This window comes from Melospiza melodia, chromosome 3 (assembly GCF_035770615.1).
Source record: "Melospiza melodia melodia isolate bMelMel2 chromosome 3, bMelMel2.pri, whole genome shotgun sequence".
NCBI lineage: Eukaryota > Metazoa > Chordata > Aves > Passeriformes > Passerellidae > Melospiza > Melospiza melodia.
This window is the reverse complement of record NC_086196.1, coordinates 63,332,624-63,360,513: the sequence shown is the minus strand read 5'-3', so window position 1 is coordinate 63,360,513 and position 27,890 is coordinate 63,332,624. Positions and strand designations below refer to the sequence as shown.

General features: G+C 37.5%; 1 protein-coding gene across 2 annotated transcripts in view; it reads right to left on the bottom strand.

The window, feature by feature from the left end:
- BABAM2 (BRISC and BRCA1 A complex member 2) overlaps positions 1-27,890 on the bottom strand; it is a 161,620-nt gene that overhangs the window by 62,628 nt on the left and 71,102 nt on the right. For both annotated transcript variants that reach the window (XM_063152035.1, XM_063152034.1), the window contains exon 7: positions 10,819-10,928. In XM_063152035.1, coding sequence (XP_063008105.1) covers positions 10,819-10,928 — 110 coding nt within the window. The remainder of the gene's footprint in view (positions 1-10,818; positions 10,929-27,890) is intronic.

The window sequence follows — 27,890 nt, the reverse complement described above, 5'->3', positions numbered from 1 at the left end:
CAAAAGAGAAACCAGGAAATAGAGATGGAATGTAAAGAAATAAAAACCCAATGGAAGGCAGTATGAGAAACCTAAGCGATAGGTAAATGAACAAAAAGAAGAGCACCAATTCAAAACAACAGGATTTGAGGAGGTAGAAAGCAAGTTACACATTCATTACAGGCACAAAAGAAACACAATGTTTGAGCCATGGAACAAATTAGGAGGATCACTACATAATTACACATCATGTCATCTAACCATCTTCCCATTACAGAGCAAAAGAAAAAAAAAAAAATCTGGGAAGTCGACCAAAAACATGACCTGAAGGAACTACCTCTGCAGAATGTCCCAGAAAGCCCTGCCTGCGTGGAGAGGTCCAGGGAAGAGCAGTGGGCACACACAGCTTCCCAGGACAGACAGAGGTTGCACAACTGTTTGGGTTAATATCAAAGGCAACCTCAAAGAAAGGAAAAGGAAAGGAAAGCAAGCAGCAGCCACACTGAAGAGCAGAACTGCTTCGCACGCAGTACTTAACATATGGAATAAACAGTACTGAGGCAACACAAGGGAACAATTAGTCTGAACGGTTTTGTAAATATCTTGGATAAATACCAGAAGAGAAGAATACTGAGGAAGACACTGACTAACTCAGGGGAGGGAAGGGGCCTCGATGGCTTTTCTGGCCTCCCTCTGTCCTTACGTGCCCTGTATTTATATTTGAACACTTGCATTACCCAGCATATAGGCTATTTAAGGTCAGGAAAGCATTGCAGTAGCGCAGCTGCCTCCAGCAAGTAGTGCTTGACATCACTAAACCACACAGAAGAGCACAGCCCTTTCATTGGCTTCAGCAGCAAATATCTGCAAGCAGAATTGTTTCGCTCTATTTGTACAGGTTTTTCCACTGCACTGCGGTGGCTGCAACTTCAGTACTAACAGAGTTTTGCCCACTGAAATTGTTAAACGGATGAAGTTTCTTCTCCATTTATTTTTAGTGGCCCCTGACCAGAAACCAGCTCAAAGAATTTAGTTTTAAAATTCAAGTAAAAAGAATCTACACTTTCATCATCTTCATTTTCAGTTCTTGCCAAATTTAGCTTGTCTTCCTCCATGGGTTGTTTGACACGTACTGCATGCACATTCTAAATATCACACACAAGATCTCTCATTTAAATTCTGTAATATTCTTTGTTGACACACAAGTGTGTTTTTCCAAACTATACATAAAAAGAGTCCCATTCATTAACACAATAGTCATATGATTTGTTGCCTCTAGTCTGCACTTTCATTTAAACATAGCTGAAGTTTAGTATTGTTAGAGGATGCATGTGCCAGGTTCAAAATTCAACAAATCCTTTTGGTTTTTTAAGGGGACTCTTCAGAGTTAAGTTCCTAGGAAAGAAGCACAATATTCCTGAAGAGGAACCTAAGAAAAGACTTATTTAAGAAAAGACTGTTCAATAAAAAAGTCTCACCTTTGATAATGTATTTTATACATTTTCTCCAGGTAGGTAGAGTCACAATCAGCCAAGCAGCTTGTAGCAGTTAAGTAGCTTAGCTGGACAGACTGTGACTGTCTGATATGCCTTAACTAAGATAAGCAATACAATGAACCACATTCTTGACAATAATTAGGAAAAAGGAAACCCCCAGAAATTCTGTAGTCACATTTTAAAAATCAGCCATGATATATTTTGGGAAAATGGCATCTTCCTACAATGGATATTTAAGGAGGTACTAATGTTCCTTTCAAGAAGGCATCAAGTTTAAAATGCCACTGATTATTTGGCGGAAATATGGGGAGCAGAAAGCAAAGGAAATTGAGAGATGATACCTAGTAGTACTGTGGGGCCAAGAAGTGCATGGGAAAGAGACAAGTTGGCAGGGAACCAGCCCTTCTGGTAATGTCAAAGAGTGCACTACCATCTTTTATCACACAAACAGTGGGGCCAAGACCCCTCCCTTTATATTCTTTCTCCTGCCCATCAGATTCCCCACACTCCTCAGTTCCTCTGCCATACTCCTCAATTCATGCTCCCTGTACAGCCACATTCCCTCCTGGAACATCAGTAACAGGAATGTGGCTCCTAGCAGGAATTACCAGCTCTCCCCTGTGGGGGGATGGGGGGCAGAGGGAGAAGACAACAGAGACAATCAAAACTGAGGTCTTTCACATACAACTTAAGTCTGTGTGTTCACACTTGTCACAGGCTGTATCTGAAAATCCTTAACTTTTCACTTTCCAGTGGTCAGAGATTTGTACCAACTGAATACAGCCATTTGGAAGCCAGCATTAAACAGTAGTTGAAGTTTTGTTAATTGTTTTAAATAATAAAATAGAAAGAGTCTGAAGACTGAACACTAATATGCAGATTACAATCGGAGTGAAGTTCTCTGAAAACAAATGGCTTGATCACCATATTCAGAAAGCAAACCCCATATCCCAAATATGCAAAAATCAACATCAAGAAAGCACACTTTGTTAAGATACCACGTTCTGTAGTGGTGGGTTTGCATTTACATCAAGAACTGGGAAAAATACCCACGCAGCAACAAAAGTGGGTTCAAAGTGTACTCTAGGAAATCTGAGTTTTCATAACTGTTGAATAAATGTGCCTTTCCATACCCACTGCATTTTCTGCCAAGATTCTAATTAACTCATTTAACTACTGCTTGACAGTTTTGGTAATTATTACCCAGTTAGAATGAATACAGTAGAACAGCTAAATTTTAGCTCTGATCTGAAAGAAAAACCTTCCATGACCTGCTTGTGCCACTTTCCATCCTTTGCCAGCAGTCCTGGAGAACCAAGGAGGTCCCAGTTGACTGGACATCAGCAAATGTAATGGCCATCTACAAGAAGGATCAGAAGGAGGCCTGTTAGGCCTTGTGCTGGGAAAGGTCACGGAGCAGATTATCTTGAGTGTCACCACATGGCACGTGCAGGACAATCAGGGGATCAGGCACAACCAGCATGGGTTTATGAAAGGTGGTCCTGCTTGATCACCTTGGTCTCTTTCTGTGACAGGTGACCCTGTGGACAAGGAAAAGGCTGCAGATGTTGTCACTGACTAGCCTTTGACATCACTTCCTACCAAATTCTCCTGGAGGTGCTAGCAGCCCATGGCTTGGACAGGTGCAGTCTTCACTGGGTAAAAAACTGGCTGGATGGCCAAGCCAGAGTGGTGGTGAATGCAGTTAAATCCAACTCACAGCTGGCCACCAGTGGGGCTCCCCAGGGCTCAGAACTGGGGCCAGTACAGTTTAAAAATCTTTACTGATGATCTGGATGAGGGGATCAAGTGCCCCTGTTTGAATTTTCAGATGACACCAAGTTGGGTGGGAGTGCTGATCTGCTGGAGGGCAGGAACGCTCTGCAGGGGATCTGGCCGGATCGATGGGCTGAGGCCAGCATGAGGTGCAATAAGGTGAAGTGCTGGGTCCTGCATTTGGTCACAACAACCTCTTGAAACACTAGAGACATGGGGAACTGTATCTGAAAAGCTGTCCAGTGGAAAAGGACCTGGAGGTGCTGTTCATTAGCAGATGAACACAACCCAGTGTGTGTCCAGGTGGCAAAGAAGGCCAATGACATCCTGGTCTATATCAGAAACAGCGTGGCCAGCAGGACCAGGGCAGTGACTGTCCCTCTGCACTCGGCACTGGGGAGGCCACACCTCGAGTGCTGTGGAGTTTTGGGTCACTCACTACAAGAAGAACATTGAGGTGCTGGAGCGAGTCTAGAGAAGAGCAAAGGAGCTGGTAAAGGGTCTGCAGCACAAATCCTGCGAGAAGCAACTGAGGGAGCTGAAGTGGTTCAGTTTAGGGAGAAGTAGGCTCAGGAGGGACCCTATCTTGCTCTCCAACTACCTGAAAGCAGGATGCAGCCAGGTGGGAGTCAGCCTCTTCTAAAAAGCAAGTGATAGGAGAAGAGGAAATGGCCTCAATTTGCACCAGGGGAAGTTTACATACTAGGGAAATTTTCTTCACCTAAAGGATTGCCAAACACTGGAACAGGCTGCCCAGAGAAGTGGTGTAGTCACCACCTCTGGAGGTATTTAACAGATGTGCAGATGTAGTACTTAGGGACATGGTGGACTTGGCAGTGTTGAGTTCACATTTGAACACAATGATCTCAAAGATACTTTTCAACCTAAATGATTCTATGATTAGATTAACTGATAAATTACCAGAAGCCTCAAACTTGTCAGGTAATTTTAAAATTTCATGCTGTCAGTAACTTTGAAGCACTTTTCCTCTGCAAGAGCAATTTAACTCCAAGGAGGCAGTCTCTGGAATTAAGTCTGTTTAATAACAGAAAAACTACTGCTTCAGTTGTGATTTCCAGCAATCTAACTTTGTATCTAACTGTTGCCCTTTTTTAAAAAGCAGAATTTAACACCAGGATGTTATCAGTGAAAGGAAAAATAAATTGGCCCCAGAAAAACTCCAAGTTCCCCTATATATGAATTTTACCTCAACCAGATTTATCCATTGCATTTTGAAGAAACACCTAGTCAGTAATTGTTTAGGTTAACATTTAACCCCTGTTACCAGACCCTATTACAGCCATACCAAAAGACACACAATAAAAAGATGAAACCTACAAATTTCTTTCGTCAGCCTAATTAATGTTACAGAAAGCATTTCAAGGAGTTCAAACTGTCCATACCACTGGTCCAGAGTTCTTCAGGACCTTTTGTTCCTGAAATGAGTTTCAGCATCAAAATAAACACAATCTAAGAAAGTAATTTAAAAAGTAACCCCTATTGCAGATAGAGAGGAAGATTTCCAAAATACTAAGTACTGACCTAGCTAGTAATGAAGATGACAGCAATTAGTTTTGACTAATTAAAAGTGCTTTAACAATCTCACGGTAAAAAAATACAAGTCTAAACATATGGGCAACAGTAAAGAATTAAGAACACCTTAATGAATAATGTCTGATGTCCCCTCAAAAAACTACTTTGTTCTGTTTTTTCGTTATTATCACTCTTTGTAGGTGGATAAACATGCCTAGATGCAGTAATATCACAATAAAATCCCGAGGAAGATATTTTAGTTGAGTACAGCTTTATAATGACACTTAGAAATTCCTGTGTTGAAACACAGATTATTACAATGAAAGGTGGCATACTCATAGCACATGACAACTAACATGATACAGAACTGGATGTTTAATTAGGGTAGCCTGAAATAAATTACATGTGTACAAGTGAAAAAGGGCAACAAATTAATGGAGAGATTCAATTATCTAAAGGAATTAAATGGATTTAAAATTTATGAAATTTCTGTAGACCATTCTACCCTAGTCAGAAGTATGCAAAGGGAGTTGAAGAGGGCTGTGTTGAATCACGTTTTCATTTTCTTTTGTGATCTTTTACTAATGAATTTTTCTATATGTGTATTTCAACCATACAAGAAAATACTTTAAGTGATAAAGTGCTTGATATATCATGTAAAAATACTCCCTGCACCATCACATTACAGAACCTTAAACATACAGGGTGACACTCAGAGCCTGACAAAACCTCTGGAAGACACAAACCCTTCCCAATACTCAGCTCTAAGTTTTGCTCTGAGACTTCAGGCAACAGTGAGCTCTCGATTGCCACAAAAGGTATGTCAGACCAAAAACTGTCCCATATCTCCTATATAGGGAAACTGGTACCTCATTACCTAGCAACAGAAGTGGTCCCACTGAACTGCCTCAAGTACTTCATACCTCGACAAATAGGTCTAATTGCTTAGTCTCTTAACTGACTTAAAAATCTCACTAACTGAGCCATTTAAAGACAGCATTAACATATCCAGCATTAAAGCACCATTTAGATGATGGACACATAATCTTAGCTCTCCTACAACTATTTTCACTAATTGCTCTATAGCAGCTTCAGAGGGAAGAAAAGAAAAAAAAAGAACAATCAGTACAGTTGAACACCTGGAATAGAAGTACAAGTCAATCTGCTTTGACTGCCAGTCCCAGTCTGTCCTGATCTCTTCTGAAGCTGTCAACACGCCATCAAAAGCTGGTAGCAGCAAAACAATTATTTTGTGGACACAAGAAGAGTACAAAGCAGTGCTAGGCTGGCAATCAGTTTATGGTAGTAGCTATAGTTTCTGAAGCCTTGGCTGATGGGGGCATGGCACACACAGCAGGCAGTAAATATGTCTGATGCACTGACCAAACAAAGCCTCATGGAACAGGAAACTCTGCAAAGCAGCTGCCATTCCTTCTGCTTCCCATGTCTGCAAAGGGATTTGAAGAAGCCATGAACTGCCGTGGATGACTACTAACAATTCTACTGAAATCATCGATTCACAAGAATAATCACATTTTAGTATGCCAAATTGAAGATCTTCTCACTTCTACAAAGCAGACATATAAAAAGGCCTAAGCCCAACCATTCATTTAGTGACTGTGTATTCATAATCTGTCTGAAACAGCAGGCTTCTACTGGAGGCAGCATGGCATGCCAACTTCAAAGGTGAAGGCCTTAACAGCTCCCCTGTGTCTCAAACATAGCAAGAAGCAGTACTCAGCAGTAAATGGGTAATATTCTATGGTTTTCCTCCTCCAGCTCCCAGCAGAAAACACAGGTAACAGACAGGAAACACATCAAAGCAAACACACGTTTCATTTTCTCTTCAACTTTTTCTTCCATCAGTGAAAAACATACAGGAACATTCAAAGCCAGAGAGTTCAGATCAGGTTCTTGTTATTCTCCCCTGCCTGTATGGGAAGGTTAAACGCAGTCACCGAACTCTGCATACCACCCTCAGTCACGAAGAACCCTCTGGCACAGCTCCCAGACCAGTAAAAAACGACCATTTCAGTCCCCAAAGCATGGAGCCTGATCCATTTAAGCAAAACAACTTCTACTGACAGCTGGTTTTCTTAGCATATTCACGTCTGTATTTATCAGAGAAAAGCCCTCCAGGACAACAGTGTTTATTGCAGGATTATTTCTGTGAACATAGGGAACACAGCATTCAATGAGCAACAGTGTTTCTACCCTAATATAGTTTTTTCTTAAAATGTGAACCAAGATGAACCCATTTTTATATTCTTTAGCATGGATGACTCACGAAAGAAAGAAAAAAAACTACATACATTGAATTTATTTCTGTTAAGAAAAAAGTCCAAAAACTTCTGATCCACATTCATGTGTAGTATGCTGACACACATTTTTAATCATTAATTTAGACATCAGCTGTTCAATCCTGCACTGATTCTTTGGATTTAGTGTCTAATGACTTTTAATAAATGAGAAACAAAGATATGACGGGTAGCTTTATTACAGATTTCCATCCCATATGAGTACCTAATATACTTTCACCAGAAAAGCAATTTTGAACAACAAGATGCTTTATACCAACAGGTTTAGAGCCACTATGAATCACTCATGGAAATGCATCAGAGACATAAAGGATAAATATCCCAGCAGGTCCTTACCATGCCCTAGAGCATGGCTGTGCCTACCTAGCTCAGCTGTATGACCCTGTTCCCAAAGCCCAGCAGCTCACAGCAGAGGATGGAGAGCATCCTGAGGCAAGTCCCCTGCCCTGAGGTGGGAGGAAGGGAAGGATGAGCTGGGGACACACACTCATGGATGCCGACAAGCACCAATCTCTCAAGTTGTGTGGTCAGTCTGTGTGGTTTCTCAGCTTACCACTTCCTACAGAAGTGTGCAGAAACTGTTTTCTATGATACTACAGTAAAGATGGTAGTTTTTTAAAAACAAATATATCTCATAAAAATCCCATGTTTCTTTTTATCTTGGCCTAATTTTGAAATAATTGAAAGCAACTGCTATTGGCATCTGTTATGCAATAAAAAGTCAGAAGAATTATTAAAACTATGGAATATAAGCTTTTTAAGTGACTGATTTCAAATGAAGGAAACATTAAAAGTTGCTGTTAATGTGTTTTGAACAAATAGTATCAAAATGAACTTTTCAAATTAGCATGTATTAACGAAAGAATTAAACTAGGTATTGTAATGAATAGCTATTGATGAGATTTTTACAAATTAATACAGGTAATTCCCATCCCTAAATGTGGATTTGGTTGATTGTAACAACTGCACTTGACACTTGCAGCCAGACATCACACCATACAAGCCAATAAAGCACCAATACTGACTTGAATGAGCCACAACTCCACTGGATTTCTACCTGCTGCTTCAATATGTGAACCTTTTCAAGCCAATCAGGGTACTAACATCTTCACCCCAAATCTAAAAGTTGGACACTTCCCTGATTTTGGAAATCTCTCTTACAGAGTCTATGACAAAGTGCAGTCCAAGTCTTAGTATTGTTATACCTACTATCAATTAAAAAAAATAGAGCAAATGTGTTTTACAAAAACCCTTCAAAGCAAAAACCTATACTAACATTCCTAGGACTCAAATTTGCTGACAAGATCTGTGTGTATGTATCATTTTTAGAAAGGGCAATGTGGGAATGTGTGTTTATATGGCACAGCACAAGAGCAATGAAACCTCCTGGGAAAGCAGGCGACAACTCACTTTACACAAACAGGCCCTTTTCCTCTTACTGCTCTACAAACCTGAAATGTTATTTCATACGTCAGGAAAATGCTATTCCTGTTTGCTCATTCTTCCTAATGTGAACTCATTTTAGTGTTAGCAAAATAATTGTGGGAATTTGGTATTTTTCACATTTTGTTGAGTTCTTGGGAATGTTATGTTGGGAACTATCAACTATTACTTGGAACACCTCAAAATCCGCTGCACAGAAAAAATACACTGGTGATTTGCTTACATGGCTTTTGTAGATCCAATTACTGGGAGCAGCAGGAAAGATCTTTATAAGCAGAACACAATTCAAATGTAACATGCCACGGCCTCAAGTCATTAAACTAATCCTGAGGGTTCTTGAGGCTTTTTATACTTTTGGCAAAAAGTAGAAAGAAGTACACATTGTTGCTTCAGTTCCCAAACACTGGGAGGTTAAATATCTAGACTGTCAGCCCCTGCTAAACACAGCAGAGATTGGTTTCGGGAAAGAACAAGAGAGAACTGTATATTTGCAATTAAAACACAATTTTACCAACACTGAAAACATACCCATACATTTTTTCATGGCACGTACGAAGTAGCCAGTAGCATAAAGCGAGGTGCAACAGCTCACAAGCAACTTCAGTAATTATGCATTATCAGTACCTAGATACTGTGATGAAAATGTTACAAATGCAGAAAAACAGATTGACTTAGATGAGATAAGTATCTCAATCTCAACACACAGATTATGTGACAAGGTGTGGCACAGAACTCCAGGGTTTACTGGCATGATTTTAACATGACTGCATCAGCTGTAAATGACAAAAGCCATAAATACACCAGAATGTCAGCTACATACCAATACCACTCAAGTATCTTTCTGATGTCTCGCTCTACATCACACATCTAAAATCAGATGCTCTTTAGAGCACTGAGAGAAAATGCAATACTTTTAGGCAGACAAAGACTTCCTTTGTACTATTCTGCTAGGTATCAAGAGGTTAACATCTTTCTAAAGATACTGCTGAAAGTGGGAAAATATGCAACGTATTCATTAGCTCGTGGATGATTTAGACAGATATACCTGGGTGGCCTGAAACATACTTCACCATCAACATGTGACTGCAGCTGGAAATACAATGGAAACTAATGGTAGCCCATTTGCTTTTAAGAGTTCAGAAAAAGAATCCTTTGGAACATAGAAGGATAATTACATATTTGACTACAATTATTCCCTCAACTGATGCTGACAAAAAAGAATGAATTAATGAAAAATATGAAAATGTGAAAGCTACTAAACACATTATCTATGTGTTTGCACATGCACATGTAACCTACATTTTGTTAAAGTATCTCAGAAGTGTTATGTCTTTACCTAAGTCAAATTCTGGTTTTTATTTTCTAAACTGCATCCAAGAGTTCATCCAGATCAATACTCTGTTATCTGTCAAGATATCATGTTTCTTCACTCACACAAACTTTGTCCTAGTTATTATAAAACTGTGGTAGTCAGTATTTCCCATCTTTCCTCTGCACAGAAGAGTCATCACCAGTTCAGAGGAAAGTCAACTGCCCTATTAGCTAAAACACATCACTGAAACAATGCTACACCAGTTTGAATGTGGTATTCCTGAAAAGTCTAACATAGTTATTTTTTTAAGCATTACAAGACTGAAATACTGAAGACAAGGAGAAGCATTAAAATATTTTCAATTTCAGAAAAGGAAGAAATGAAATTTAATGAAAACAGATTGATTTTTAGTCTCCAGTCTTCCATTTTAGAGGTAAAAATCCATTTCTCAGCAAATGTGTCAACTGGTAAACACATCAGTAAGGTTCAATGCTCTTAAAATGAAATATTCAGATATTCTCCTGAAAAAAGTAATTTACTAAAGCTGCAAATTCCAAAAGTTAACCAAGTTCTTTAGCTTCTACAATAATAATTTATTCAAATATATTATGTTTATATAGAGAACTTACCTTCCCAAAACAAAAAACAATTAAAGATTCCCCCCCACAAAAGCTATCACTATGTTGTACCATAGAAGGCATTCAAAATATATTGCCACAAGAAAGGACAAACATGGTTTTCAGAGATTGTGATGCTACAAGAATATCACATACAAACAAAACTAGCTGAGAGAAGATCTACCATTTCTCCACCACACACACTCAAAGCAACCACTATAACTTTAAGCAATTTAAAGCAATAGTATGTTATCACCTAGTATGTTATCACACATATCAGGAAAAGATTGAAAAGTGCTGAGATGAAGTAGAATAAACATTCCAGAAGAAAACCTCTCACTCACTGTTCAATACGCGGGGAGAGGTACAGCTTAGGAAAAACCTGAGTGGCTTCGGCGTCCTCAAAACTAACAGAGAGGAGTGCAACATCTTCTCCAGGGTCTTCATTCACATCCTGTACATAGAAAAACAATATAAAATGGTAAATAACAAACTGAATATTTAAAAGCTTACAGATAAGAACTAGTAAGTCAAACACAAACTTATTTAGGAGATGCTTAAGTGAGGAATCTAAACTGTAACCCTGCAAAACAGGTTGCAAATTTATTCTTTCTTACTATATTGGCACTTTAAATAAATATTTTGATCTGCTTGATTTCCTTTAATGTATCAGAATAAAATTATTGAGTTATGAAGTATACAGTACTACAATTCTTCAATTCAGTGAACTATAAATTTCAGCAAAGATACAGATTTCATTTTTAGGAATTCCTGGCTTGACATCAGAAGCAAATGCCAAAGGATTTTTTAAAATGTTGTAATATCACTGAGTTATGACCACAAATTCTGTGTTTGTTATTTGTCAAAGTAGTTTAGGATTCAGACTTTCTAGTGTATTGTATTCAACTCCTGTTGTGGATGAAAAACATTTTTGCAATTAGAAATTTTTATCTAGAAGTCACTGTCCCCCACTTTCCTGCAAATTAAACCTATGCATTACTTTCAGCAAAGACTGCAGACTCCAGGACAGGACTGTAGGAAAAAAAAAAAACAGCATGCTAAATACAACTTAATCTTACTGTATTCACAGTTGAGGCTTTCTTTAATCAGAACAATCAGTTACAGCTTTGGGATCATCTAGAACAAATTGTTTCTGGTTAGGACCTGATGTCCCTCCAATTCATAAATTACATATAGTACTAACAAGTGTATTTCTGCCACACACAACTTCATTTAAGCTCTTGACCTCTAGTTAGAAAGTAATCAGTTAGCAGCACAGTCACCTTCACTGACAGCAAATAATATGGTGCCACTTTCTGCTCACAAATACATCTTCCAACATGTTTGTTCGTATGTACATAGCAACTTGCCAAGATGCCTTTGTTCTTATCTGTTTTAGAAAAATAGGAGAGGAAATAAGATATGTACTCAAAGCATGATCAACATGGTGCAGAGTGCCCTGGTATGCTCTGTCCTACAGGCAGCTGTGAGGAAGGAACAGGCAAACCACTTAAATATTCTTAGGAGGCCCTGCCCTGTGTGGGGAGAACAAAAAAATTAAGTGTCTGCTGAGTGGTTTCAGGAAGGCAATCTCGTGCCATTTGAAGCTCTGGCAGGACCGGGGCTGTTAATGTCCAGAGAGACGAGCTGTGTACCAGCTATTGTGTGCAGAACACTACATGCCAAGAAACCTAGTGATAAGCTGCAGGGAAGAATGGGTCTTAAAAAAGCCTAATTGTCTTAGATGAAAAATGAGACAGAGCTGACAGTGTTTTCTTAAATTCTGCCTTGGTGTGCAGCTCACTTGTGACAGATGAAATAAAACTGTGCTCTTAGAACTGCCTGTAAAATGGTCACAAGCACACTGTGGCTGGAAATCAGAGCATGGTTTTAACCCTAAGTCGCAGGACCACACTCCATACGAGTGGTGAGCACAAACAATAGCTGTTGTCCTGCTGTGATCAGTTTAGGGATGGCATTATGGGATGTGACTGCCTGTAACAGCAATGGATAGGATCTCATGACCCAAATTGTTCCCTTAAGTGTTACTATCATCTGGACTAGAGAAAATAGAACAGATTACAAAACCTTTATCAACAAGACAAATAACAAAATATACCTAAGAGTACAATATACCCTGACCTTTTCCCCAGTATTTCATGTATTTCCATCATTAAAGAAAAAAAATTAAATAAGGAACAGCCTTCAATCCTGAAGCTGACTACAGCATTAACTGGCTTTTCCCCATTAATTTGCTAATTGTCAATCAAACGAAAAGAACTATTAAGATAGATTGAACAGCAACCCTTTTAATGCTAATAACAATTAAAAAGATTTTATTTTAATGGGCATTCTTCAAGAGATGACAGGTACATAAAATGGTTAGGTTGATGAGGAGCTCAATGTAACCCTGTGACGTGCACTTGCAGCTCAGAAAGCCAACAGGATCCTGGGCTGGATCTCAGGCAGTGCTGCCAGCGAGACGAGGGAGGGGATTCTGCCCTCCTACTCTGCTCTGCTGAGACCCCACCTGTAGTGCTGCATCCAGCTCTGCCTTGGACAGTAAATCCCCTCTTTAGCATTTATTATTAGTGCTAAAAGTAGATGTGCACACACAGCTTACCACCATGTGTAAGACCAGTTTCTGGAATCCTATCAGGTGCTTACTGATTGAACAAAGTCAAAACAAGGAAACAGAAAAACCCAACTCCAAAACAGATTAGGTGAATGCCATTAGAGCATCCATTAACACATACAGTAATATTACATTCTATTTTCTGTGCTCACTAGTGAACTTCATATGAAGACTCATGCCAGGGGGAAAAAAACCTACACAACCACATAAATCATCTCTGTATCTTTTCATGTTAAGTTGCAGTAAAATGAAATATGAAGTAAGAGCAATAAATTGAGACACGATATTTTTTCCATTTACAAAAATACACACAACAAACATGACTGCAACTCCTGCTGCCAGCAAAGCACTGTTATGTTCATACAGCTACTGTCCAATGGAAATCCACGTAAAGAAATTGGCATTCTTCTGTAACTACCACTTTTCAGATGGATGCATATTTTCAGCCCTGAGAAATGGAAATTGTTACTTAAAAAAGACCCCAAACCAGCATTCCTGTAGGTTTTAAAAGACACAGATCAGTAACACCATGAAGCTGCTTGACTTTATTGTTCAGGTGGCCACAGATTTACAATGAACCCCCTTCTATCTGACACCATACCACTTTTTCCTTTCAGCCTCTGTTATTTATGGAAGAAGCTGCTTGCTAGAACTGCATTTGACACTGGTGTATCTGTTAGAGCTGCCGTTTATAAAACCAAACCAAAACCACATGTCTTACAGATAAACTGTGGAAAACTTTACAGCTAATAAACTTTTTTGATGTTGTCTGTGCCAGTTAGAGACAACTTAACCCTTTCAGTGATCTCTGTCCCAGTCATCTATAGAAACCTTTAGTGATCAGGTGAGAAGATGGAGCCTTCCAATACCAGGCCATTCCACGTGCCCAGAACAGGGGCTGAGATCTTTTCATTACACCACAGTGTCCAAAGACAAATACTGTTTTAATGCTTTTTATCAAACCCTGCACAGACAGCATTTTTCCTTTTCCCACTTCTGCACACGTATTTATATCAAAGAACAGACCAGATCTGAATAGAGCAACCAAATAAGAGTCACCTCTATTCTTGTTTTTCAGCTGGCTTCAAAAGACAGAGTGACATCCAAATGCTTTGGCAATATTATACCCTTTTAGGAAAAAAAAAAAAAAAGGAAAAAAAAGAGGCTGCTGAACTAAAGTCACACTAAAGTCACATCTCATTTTTTAGTATTTAAGCATCCACGTTTTTTCGTCTTATAATTTGTATGTAACTTACAATACAATAGTTGCTTTTATTAAACAAATTTATTTTATATTCAAGAAAAACTGATTTTGTAAGAATGCAGAATGGCAATTTTCTATAGATATTAAATTTCAAGATTAGAACTGCCATAATAAAAGTGCCATTTTATACTCACAGAAGTTTTTCTACACAAGACTCTACAGAAGGCATTATTAAAATGAACTTTTAATTGAACAGAGAACTCATCCTGGGCCACAGGAATTTTGAGGTTTAAAACGGAATGTAAAAATGCTTGAGATCATTAGTTAAACATGTGATAATGCCCACCTATTAATTTTTCCACAACAGTCTCATGCCTGATAGTAAAAAAAGCAAGCCACTAGAACATTGCAGTGTAAAAGATCCAACACAGATTTTCATGGTGCCTTTCTGCCACCTTGCTACTATGTCTTTTTTTTAAAAAATATTTCATTTCTGAAAATGTCCATTCAAATCAAACATTAAAAAAATGGATATACCCCTTAAAACTAAAAATAGTTTTCTTTCTCAAGAACTACAAGGGGTTTCCTATGTTTACAGAATACTTTGTACAATGGAACCTCATCCTTGTCAAAACTTCCAAAGCAACGTGGTAAGAAAAGAACGACAACAAAAAAATCTAGACATTTTCAACCCATATGCTTTTTTTTTTCTATTACTGAAACCCAGCAACAATTTACAATAATAAATACAACTTTTCATAAACAGTAAACTCATGGTATTTGATTTTAATTCACTGTTATTCTACTTAGCACAGTGCAGAGGAAAGGTTCCTTAAGCATGCATTTTTAAAAGAATGCATTTTCTCAAGAGAAAGAGACCATGTGAAAATATAAATGAAGAACAGAAGAGATGAAAATGGAAGTCTGAAGGCATTTAGAATTTTTTCTCCCATATACCTCATGAAAGCACTTTGAGTATCACAAAACTCCAAAGAAAAACTTAAAATTCTGTTTCCAATTGCATCAGCACTGTGTTAACAGCCATTTGTTGGTTTTCATTTCTATTAATCTCAATTTACATTCAAATGCATGTTTACAGCTGCTGCCTTTCCAAGATCCTTAATCTTTTTACAAAGTTAGTAGGAGTTGTTTATGAAAATTACCATCAAAACCACTTTAAATACACTATCCAAACGGCATTGTTTTCTCATATCCTACCTACTGTAATTGAAAACTGGGAATTTACTGGAACTGACAATTTATTATGAGTCAGATGGTTGATAGCCAGGCCAACCAAAACATCTGCTCTGCACAGTCACAACTGCTATAACCCATTTCCTCTTGTGCCTGGAGTCCTACCAAGTTGTACATTAGAGTTCCTTTTCCTTAAAGATGCAGAGTATGGAAAATCAGTTATTACCTTTTCTTCATCATCAAAAAAAAAAAAAATTGCCTTGCAGCCTCTGATTAAAGTATACTTTTGAGAGGAGGTAGTTCTGTATTTGGCACACAAGTGCAATTCCCTGGCCTTAACAGTAATGCTTAAAGTGGTAAATGACTTCAGTCTTGTCCTGGGCAGTAGCAGGACCTGCCTTTCTATGAAAGGCTCAGGATGGAGGGGGCATGAGACTGGGAGGAGAGCATGAAACAGGGTAATGCACAGATCAAAGATGTGGCATTGAGAGCCTGGTTTAGGCTCTCTAACTAACTCTAACAAAAATGAGAAGAAAACAAGCTTTGAATTTGGTAGGAAGTATGGGAAAGTATGTGCAGGAAGAGTATTGGCATTCTTTGAGAAGGACAAGCAGCTTCTGACCCTGGGGAAAGCAGGAAATAAGGGAGCTGAACTTCTGGTAAGGCTGTTAAGTGTGTACTATGGATATACACAGCAACTGGTGTGGGGATAAAAATGAGGGAAGAAAGAGAACATAAACTGTTAAACCTATTGGATGTTCCTTTGAGAAATGAGATGCCTCGCAGATGATTGATATTGTAGATGCCTCCCAACAATATGGTGAGGCCAAATCTGCTTCAGGAGGGAGGTTCCCAGTCCCAGCTGATTACTCCTACATCTTGCTGGAGCCTTCACAACTCTTCAATAATTGTTTTTGTAGTATGACTAATTGAAGGAATGGAAAACTCGAACAAATGGGGAAGGGATTGCTTAAAAGAAACAAAGGATAAACTTACATGATGTGGTGGAGATTGCTGGGGAAGGTGGAATAGAAAGGCAGAATACAGAAAAGAACAGAAAGGAGTGAGGAGACCTTGATCTTAGCATCTGCAGCCAGCTTACACTAAGTGGGTCTTTCAGCAGCCTGTGGTACCTCTCAGCCCTACCAAGTCAGTCAGCTTCACTGAAGCTGACTGAGAAACTTATATTTCAGGATCCTTTCTGAAAAAAGAAATGTCTTCAGAAGAGAAATGCATGAGAGTAACATGCATTCAGAAATTTAATTTCTTAGGGTCAAATTTAATTCATTAAATTCTGCATGATACATACCTGTACCATAATTATTAACAACTGATCAGAGAAGAATTTGGTTTTGAAGCTGAAATGTGAATTACACCAGAGAATACACAACACTGTTTGCTTCCTTAGTATTAAGAGGCCTCTTGCTTCACAAAAGTCAGCAATTGAGGCTTTTTCCTACCAAATGGCAGTGTGCAATAAAATGAAAATAAAGCACAAACAACTTGTACCCTCATTGTGTAGCAGCGTCACTAGCTTTGATATGAGCAGCTACAAGTTCTCCCTATTTTTTTCATTAGTGTTTTTTTTGGTAGGTGTTTTTTGTTTTTTTTTTTTTTTTTTTTTTTTTCTTGTTTTATTTGGTTGGTTGGTGTTTTTCTGTTTGTTTTTTAAATAATAAAACATACTAGGTGAAAGCAGGCTAAGGAATGTGGAGTGACAAATGAGACTGAGAAATCTGCTTAACTCTAGGGAGATATTTAATCACTCCAGGAAATTCTTTCTCCTGTCTTCCAGGAAACCCACCAGGTCTGATCAAGGAGTGTTGATTCTTTAAATAGGACTTTAATGAAAACAAAGGCAGTTACCTTGAGTGCACTGCTCATCAAAGCTTTCCATATCCAGTCCCTCTCCCAAGGTAACACAGCAGCAAGCACTCTGGGCAAAGCACGGTTGAGCTCAGTGCTGTTCCCATTTTAAAAATTACATGGAAATTATAGGCTGGGAACAACTTTGTAAAATCTGAAAAGCAAGCTTCTAGGACAACATACTGGGTTTTCTTGACTAAACAAAATAAATCAAATATCTACTGAGCATTAAATCTATCAGCAAGACCTCCAAGCATACCACTGGGCATCAATAGCTGAACACAAAAACAACGGATGTTACACAAATGGTGTGACATCCCAGGGGTTCTTTTCATTGTCATTGTTCAGGGTCTTCTTGTTCAACATTTACACATTCATCTGTTTTGTCTATACTCCTTTCTTTTGTTATGGTCGTGGTAATTTACTGCTAGTTTCACAATATGATTGACTGTTAAGAGTTAGGTAAAGAATGCTGTTAGGAAAAGCAAAAGAAAGTACAAATGGTTAGGAGGAAAGAGCAACATTCTTGTCCAAGAAAATACATGCTAGATTCAAAAACTTCGAGATTAATGACATTTCAGACAATAAAAATTAATTTATTTTGACAGCAGAAAAAGTTGTGGCAACCCTTTCAGCACAACAATACTGTTTGCTTAGGTCTGAAAAACAATCTCAGAAAAGAAGGCAGATTTCTTCAATGGTCAAAAGCATGTTTTGGCAAGTTTGAGACTCAAATCTGGCATACATAATCCAGGCGTGGTACAGTATAAAACTAACATGCGCTACAGTATAAAATTAGTATTTTTTAATTCATGTCAAGCAATCTAAAGTGCTTTCACACATTCATTTTCACATACAAGAGATAGAAAACATATTTGCAAACAAGGATCATTCTATCATATTGATTGAATCTCAAAGTCTTCACTTGTTAAGTATGTTTTGATGACACTACAGCAGAGAACATTTAATATTTTTAGAAGAGACTGGGTATGAAAGATGCTGATGATCTTAAATTTCAATTCATTCAACGACACTTCAGTATGAGTGCATTTGCTCCACCTACTCCAATATCAGGTTAAAATAAAATTTAAAACCACCATTTACAGAATTTTGAATATATCTGGTAATAAATTAATTTTTTTAATAAAAGAAACACAAAAAAGGAATAAATATTAGAAATTGAGACTGCTGGGTAGTAATCTTACACCTAGATTTTCCATGCATTCACAAAAAAGCAGCTTTCCTTCCTAGAAAATTTAGGACATCAGTTTATCAAACACTACACAGGAGCGTTGCTTAATTTTTGTTTCGTTTCCTTCTAACCTAACTTCTAAGCAGACCACATAAATCATTAAGTTATTATAAAACACTACAGTTTTGCCATTAATTAAATTATCCTGAGAGACACCCCCTGCCCCATTACTCTGATGAAGTTTAGTAGGCAAGGAAGGGATTCCAATACCATCATGTCTTTCCTAGAACCTCAAGAAAAGCACCTTGAGGTTGACAGGAGCACCTGCCTCTGCCATCACCAGCTGATACTGAGGTGAACAAAGTGTTCAGGGACTGCAAAGCTCAGTTTTAACTATTCTGAAACAGCAAGGAGTAGTTGCACATACTCCAGCCAAGCAAATACTGCCATGTCTTGGCAAACAGCTACTTCCTCAACCTGTAATTATGACACTTTTTTCAATGTAAGCCCTTTTTAAACTTGCTTTCCTGATAAAGATTAGGGGAGACATAAAACCTGGAATTCAAACCCTTCATTAGTATTTCACCAAGATTCAAAACTCTCCAGCCATCTCTTCTCTCGAATGGACTGCAACTTATTTAGAAAGCAATATTTGCATTCCTTTCCCCCATTTTACTGATTTCTCATCTCTTTAAAAATAGCAATGTCACTGCAGAGGCCAAAGAACAGTCATCTTGTGTCCAGTGGAAAACAGAGTCTCCTAATAAATACCCAAGTACTTAACTACACAACAAAGAAATCATTAATACTAATCTAAATAAAATAATTTTCTTGCTAAGCCAACCTTCTAATTGCAAGTATGGCTGTTCTACACATGCATATTTATATGTGTAGATTGACAAAACAAACATAACATTAGTACACAGGGCTCATGGATGAAAGATTCGGAGGTAACAATTATATTTGGGAAGAACATAATATATTTGTGCAAGCAAGGATTCTAGGTAGAGAGCTGACTCTTAGAACTACAGCTAGACACTAACAAGAGTATTGTTTTAAAGACAATGAAATAGTTCATTGATACAATTAATAGATCTCACCAACAAAAGAGAGCAAAAGTTAAAATAATGTGAAAGAGACATCAAGCATAAGTATTTCTGTAACTGTGTTGTGGTGGCAAGTCAGCAGAAACATTTATTTTTTTAAAATCAATCCAACTTTTTAATAAAAGCTTTTTCCCCTGCTCACCACATATTCTTCCATGTTCCTGGCTCAGTGAATATCTCTGCAAAATCAGAAATACTATAGATTACATGGGTCACAACAAGAACACCGGAGTAAAGCCATATCCTGAGCCACGTCTTCAGTGAACCAGGAAGTACCAACATGATTTCACAGATGAAAAAGTGAATAATCAAAGTGTAAGGTAAAAACAAGCAAAGTTAAACTTGTTCAGTGTTCTTTCACCACTGCAGCTTAGCGCTGCTGACCTGATTTAAAAATATAAAACATTTTATTTTAAAAGAAAGTGTCAAAACTATTAACTGCTATGAGTTGTTTTGTCAATTGCTGTTTCCTGAAAATAACAGGAATGTTACTTATTAAAGTTCACAGGACCTTTGATTCACAAACTGCTGCTCTGCATTCCCATCTCAAGGATATATTTGTATTTCTTTTCCAGAGAATTTTATTATCCCCTAGTTTCACAAGCTGTTATTGTGCATTCCCATTTCAAGAGTACAATATTTTTATTTCTTTTCCAAAGAATTCTATTATCCCCTTGTCTCATTATTCCATTTATATCAAATGGATCTTAAAAATAGCATGTGTCTGTGTGGGGCATTCTCTGCTTTGGACAAAGAACATGGAAGTCAGAGCATCCTGCCCCCTTGAGCCCTATTTACAAACATTCAGCTTTCCAACAAACAACATACTTGGTCTGCACACAAGAGTAAATGTATACAGATGTCACAAAGAGTAGTAACTCTAATAAAAATAAAATCCTTGCAGCAAGAAGAGAAACACAGCTTTTCTATTGTGTTTCTGTGAAGGTGGACCCTGATACAGGTGAGAAGCAGGACACTGAAATGAGGGATAAAAGCTGTATTTGAAAAAAATGGTTGTGACATTGGTATTTCAGAGTTCACATCTGTACTGCAATGTAAATCAGGCACATAATGTGAGAAAAACTCACAGGAGTAGACTCCTTCTAGATATAATAAAAAAGTGACACTTGGTGACATGCTGTGTCAAGTGAGGTCTTTGGAGCTTCCAGTGTAGACAGTAACTCCTGTACTTGGGCACACAGCTCAGGTGAAGGCTGAATCATCAGGTGCTGTTTACCCTGCCCAAGACAGAGCCTGAAACATGGGGTGCCCAGCTCAAATGTGGTCCCACTGAACTAAAGAGGTAGTTGCTAGAACAATATATCATGTATTTCCAGATGGAAGACTGACTCCATCACTGACATTTCCCTGATTACTGACTCAGAAAAGATCACCACATCTTTTCTATCTTCCATCAGTGCATCCATCACCAAGTTAGGATGAAAACTTTGGAGAAGTATAGTTAAGCTCTTTTATGGTGTCTGGAGCTGTATTTCAATAAAAAATATTAAGAGTTCAAAGGCTACTAATATTGATACAACCCTTAAATTTTTAAGTCTTTCCTGACACTTTCTCTCATATCACCTGTTCTAAAGTTCAGAGAATAATTTTCTGTAAATGCAACTTTTAATACTGTCATAAGGCTCAAAATCACCTTCATAAGCTCAACTGCTTCAGCACAGCATCTCAGCATGCACAAATAAACAGAGAGGAATATCCTCTCTTTAGGTCTGATATACAGCTTTCTGACCATAAAATTGAGTTGTACATTGACTACATACAAGCAAAAGTTGGATCACAAACAAAAGCTCCAACTGGAAGCTTCTTACCCTGTTGTACAGAAGAGAGCATTTGATTGATTTACTTATAAATTTTCTTTTTCTTTGAAGCAGTAAATTAAATATTACATTATTTTCAGAAGTTTTCTGAAATAATGCAGATTTGATGTTCAGGTTTCACAACTGATGAGATTTGCTGGATGATTGATTTGGCTCCACCTTGCAGTTATGAACAGTTAAGAGTTCATGGGGACACACAGACAATGGTAACTCCTCTACTTTCCCCTTCTTCATGAACTTCAGGAAACAATTTCAAAATAATATAGTCCTTTAGCTGTCTTGCATGTACACCTCTAGTGGGGCTCACTATGATACTTTTTATAGACAATATTAAGCACTTTTTTAAAAGCTTAGGAAAAGTGCAGAACTGGACATTCTTTTAAAATAGTATGTGGAAATCAAAGTAAGTGCCAGCTAAAAGATAGAGAAGTTAATACTTAAGATGTCATTGTAAAATAGAACAGATTAAACATAAGATGTAAACAGTAATACTTAAATTCCTATGTATATTATCAAACTTTAAGTCTGAAACCATTGAGTCTTTACTACTAAGAAGCCACTTAGAAAACAGTTGTGTCTTATCAGTGACAAAATTGCAGTCAACAGCATTTTGAGGATCAAGGGAGAAGGAAGATTCAAGTCACATGCATTCTGGAAACTCTGAAATTGCCAAATTCAGCTCCATTTTTATACTGAATCTTACCACTCTCAGCAACCTGATTTTTGCAAATCTATGTAACATTCTATCATCTTGATATCTCACATGCAAGATTCCTTGTTTTTTTCATTACAGCATTTATCTAGAAATGAAGTGGCTCATCTTTTATTTCTAGGGTTCAGACATAATGCTAGAAGCTTATCCTTTCTTGTTATTTTCTGAATATTAAGAACAGATGAGATGTTGGCCCACCATTTCCACTTTGTATGCAGCACCTTTCAAAAGGCACAGAAGAAAACCATTTACTTACACATTCTGCCCCAACCCTCACAACTACCCAATACAACAATTTTCACATCCTTGGGAATAGGAAAATATACTATGGAACATAGGAAACTACTTGAAGATATCACCTCTAGCTTCAAATAAACATGTTGAGAAACACTGCTTTAACCATAAATACAGTTTAAGTTTTAGCCATCAGAGAAAAATCCACAAGTCTGCTCTAATTAAGACTGAATACATTAAACAAAACCACTAACTGGTTGCAGCATGTTCCTTTTAAGGTGTACAAGTCAGAGTCTTCTGTTAGAGTCATAACTGAAATAGCATACAGTCAAACAACATCATATAGGGAATCTAGCTCTAGATACAGACATCTGTACAGAATCAGTTCAACACAGAATCAGTTCTAATGGAAGGTCTTGAGAATTTAGGGAACATCAAGACTTAGAACTGTGAGTGTAGTAACAGGAATACACTGTGTATTTCAACAAACAAAATTAATTAGGAGCTATCCATGGAGCATGAAAATACTTTTTGGTCCTCACAATAAAAAGAATTGCTAGTCATCAATACTGAAATTCAACACAACCTCAGTTTTATAGCTATGCAAAGAATGGACCTTCTTTTATATTAACTTCCCACTCATGCATCCTAAGTAGCCATGGGATGAATCTAAAAATTCTGCTAGTGAAGATATAGCCGTATGTTTCTGTTGTGTGCAGTTCATTAGCAATATAACAACTCATGTTTAAGTGAAAATTTTAATAGACTTGATTTCTTCAAATAAATCAATTTCATTTTCATTTTTATTTGTAAAAGCAAGGACAAAAAATTTCATTATTTACTTCAAAAACTGTTCTTAACTTATGGTTACATTCAATACTTACCTATGCTTTAAACACAATAAATGTCACTGTAATCTTGGCATCACTGAAAACAGTAAATCCAGGAAAGCAAATCAGCCTGTTCAGAAATACAACCTCAACTCACACCAGTTTCATTCTACAATCTAAATAAAGCTTCACAGAGTTACACTGGGTAATGAAATGAAATGACCCTCATTTTTAGTTCTGCTGGGTACTTCTTTCAAATGTATATCTGTTTGCTACAATAACGTTTATAGCATTTTGCTTCTACTGGTTTCAAACAATTCAAGAAATAAAACTGACTGCAGCCCATGGTAAAGTGTCCTACAGCTGAGTATGTTACAAGACAGCATTTTAAGAGAAGATATAATTTATTTATGTTCACATTCCTTTGCACAATGCTATCATTGCAACGCTAAAACTCTTGAGACATAGCCATGGCACACACAGGTGCACCCACCCATATGTAGGAATACAGGTTCTTTTCATAGAAGTTATGCTCTAGTTACCAGATGGGCACTGCAGTAATTAGCTCAAATGAAACAGAAGTGCAGATCCTTCCATTCTCTCACTCTTTTGCTGCTTCATTTGGGATTCACACTACAGTCTTGTCAAGTTCTGACCTTTCAGCCCAGACAGTTACTCACATCATGAACACAAACTTCCCCTTAACTGTGAAGCTCAAGACCTCTCCCTCTCCATGCAGCATTATTAACTGTTTGATCTGCAACAAAAGCTACTGCTTTGATTTATACTTGGTCCCACAGCAATCTCCAGAAAGCTCTGTCTAGACCATGCCTTCATTTCTTTTGATTGGTCCCCAGACTCCTTGAGTAGTATTAAAGAGAAATTGTTAATATTTTTTGGAAATAACTGTTGCTCTGGCTCCACACAGGCTTTTTAGCCCCTACAGTCTTGTGACAATCAAGATGAAAACTTCCACAGCCTTCACAGATTGCCAAGCAGGTCTGCTTCTGAAAGTGCTTTGCATCTGGGCTTTAGCACTCTCCCAATGTTATCAATGGCAATATTTATACACACATGAAAAGAAACTTTCAATGTTTTCCTTCTCCTCCCTAAAAAATTGTGCCATTCCCTTTTGTCTTCCTCCATATTCAATTCCTCAATATCCTTAACTAGCTGAAAGGCTTCTTAAAAGTTTTTGTTTGGTTTGGGCGCTGCTTTTTAAAATACATTTCTTTATTTTATTTCTGTGGCATACAAAAACAGATGCTTCATCTGCTTGAGCTCCTTCAGCCTGAAATACAAACTGGCCTCTTAAACACATCCATCTTGGTTTTCCCTCAGAACAACTGCACTTACTTGACACTAGTTTGTCTTAAGGCTCTCTGTTACAAACAGATGTGCTTATGACAAGTGGCTATTTGTTTGCATTTAATAAATATAGAAAATATATCCTTTTCCACTAGGATTAGTAAACACCTACAGATTTCTCTTTTCTTCCCCCAAAACTTTTATTTTCTTCATTCTGAGAGGAGCTTAAACCCCACTGCATTAATCAAGCATAGAGTGTTCCCACATTAAGAAATACTCTCTGCAGGTATTTTTGTATCTATGAAATTGAAGATGCTTTACATTAAAACTTTAATCTTCACAAGATTACTATAATTATTAGTTGCACTATAATAACTGGTTTTGTGGCAACCACATGTTTGATGCTCTATTGTTAAAAGAAGAGCAGTCCCTTTCATAAGACTTTACTATCTGGAAGGCAGATGTATAAAGATACCAGGAAAGTCCAGAGACAAAATTAAACAACCCAGGTTTTTTCCTAATGTTTGTTTGCTTTGTATTGTAATTGACTCATTTTTTTATAGCTCTCACAACAAATTACCTTAGAACAAGAAAAGGAACTAACTGAAGGGCATTCTGTGCCGTAGCCAGTTTCACTGTGGAGCACACTGGAATGTGAGGTACAGTTATTCAAAAAATGGGGAGAATAGAACAGATACACTCTGACACTGATGCCACATTTCCTCAGGAAATTGAGCTAAAACTAGAGCTAAATGAACACCTTGGTTTATCTGAAATATGGTAGGGAAACCCTTGACATAAAAATGTATAAAGAATGCCTTCATGGAAATGTGTTCAAAGGATATCAGGAGTTCTTCATTCCTTCTAGAGTTTATAATTTCCAATTGAAAAGTCATTCTTGAAAAGGAGAAGTGGAAATTGCTGTTGTTGTACAGGTAGGTAGATGTAAGATGTGGATAGACTATGATGGGTATTTGCAGAAAGTCCATTATATGCTGGACTTAAGGTTCAATAAACCTGGAAAGTGGAGGCTCAAGATGGATGGTGAAATTACCATTGTTTATACAGCTCCTCAGAAAAAGTCATCCATTCATTTTCTCAGAAAACAGTTTAAGACAAAATGTTGATTGCCTTGATTAACAGGGAGGTGAAAAAACAGAACAGGGGGTAAGTATGAGCTATAAAAGTTCAAAAAAAGTTCTATAAAAACTCCTCGTGTGAGGAATATAATAATTTACATTAAATCTTGATTTAAATTAACTTTGAAAACAGAAAAACTGGATATCTATTAGGTGAAAGAAAAATGCAGAGGGGGCATAGACACTTCTGACGCTCATCAGTCTATGATGTACTCCTTGAATAAAGCAGATGAGGCCTTATCTTACTGCTTCTCAAAGAAAACTAAGGTAACACTATTGAAAACTTTATTTCCTGCCTACTTACATTGGTGAAGAGCCACTCACTACCAGACTGTAGCAAAGGTGCTATACCTTATAAAATATCTCAGAGTCAACAACTGTCCCCTTGTCTCAGTTCAAATAAAACGCTTTGGTGCACTGTTCACTAACATGATTAACATAATTCAAAGTGTTTCTAATCTCAGAAACACTTTGTCTCACTATACTTACATGAAGAGACCTTTCTCTAAAGCCTCACACTTTTTGACCAGGCAACTTAATTATATACAAACTGCTGGTGGACTATTTGCCAAAAACATAGAAACATGTGTTTCCTTTGAAGATGAAAGATACTGAATCAGACTAGATTTTGAAATAGGCAAAATAAGAGGCACTATTCTGCTGAGTCTTCATGGTACAGAAGTGCCTTTCTAGTTATAGTTATGATTTTTCCACCAATTTCGTATGAAATATGAAGTGATGCCATTCTTCTTCTATCATATTTTCAATGGGAAAATGCATTATCCAGAACAAAGAATGAAACCACAATTCAACTGTCATGACAAGTCACATAATGCACTGACTCCACAAAAATCATTCAACATTTCAATATATCAACTATTTTTCACATATTCTGTAGTGCTGTGTTCAACCACGTCAGTTTAAAAAAGGCTTATTCTTAGCAGAATATGAACATTCCCAGTGAGACTTAAATACTGTTCTTTAATCTAACATAGTGAAATTATTGTTAATGCCAAGTCCAATAGGAGATCCTTTTTCTTGGCTGCAATTCTGCAGGGACCTTAGGTAATGGAATCAAAATCTTGAGCTTTAAACAAGTACTGGCACAAACCTAGCTGCAGTAACCAGAGCAACCTCAAGCAATGTTGTAGTTACCTGGTGTCTGCTCAACAGACTATCTTTTTTTGAGCCTCAGGCAGTTGGTGAATATATATCTTTGCATTAATTCCCAGTTAAAGCTAATTTTAATTAAATAAACTTAGGATACTCTAGTCCTCACCACAAATGATGTGCAGTATTATTCTGACAAAGAAGCTTAGTGATATTTGCCAACTTTGAGAAAATCCTCATTAGTGGATATCGCAAATAAAGTAAATACTGATCTTCAATTTCATTTGTAATATAAATCATGTCACTGTATGTATTTTGAACTGGTGAAAAACTTCTGTCTCTGTTCATATTTTATCAAGACCTAACTTTAGTCTTTTATTTACACAAGGGAAGTTAAGTATCTTCCCCATTTCAGCACCTGAAAAAGTAATGAAATGCAGTCTGAGGGTACCCAGCTCTGATACTAAGTCACCTTCATTAATTATAAAAGCTCAAAAAGAAAGGTAACAAACTTCTGACACTACTACCAACAGTAAATTAGGCATGCTAAGACTGATCTGCTTTGGGACCTACAGCGTTATTCTGTCTGAAAGACAGCACTGAGACTATAATCAGAAAATAAACAGGTCTTAGGTAACATATATCTTCTACAGGCACATAGAAATTCCAAGGACTTTGCAAAGAATACTCCAGGTATGATTAAAATACCTTCCAATACTGCCTCTCAAAGTCAACACACCTTATTTATTATGCTTTTCACTTGATTAAATAAACAAACCTTAGTAATTAAAAAAATCCATATAAGGAGTGTTTTGCTCCCATTGACATACTGGGGGCCTAGCAGGCTCCAGCAGAGTTCAGAGTATGCAAAAAAAAAAAAAAAAAGATGAAAGCCACTTTCTTCAGAAGAGCATGAAATACTGTGGCACTAATCAATCAGACCTCTGGAGCTGATTCTCAGAGATTCTCAACACAGAGCTCTGTGTTGAGAAAACTTGGCTAATACAGAGATGACAATGCCAGGTTCTACATTCTTGTCTGAACCTAT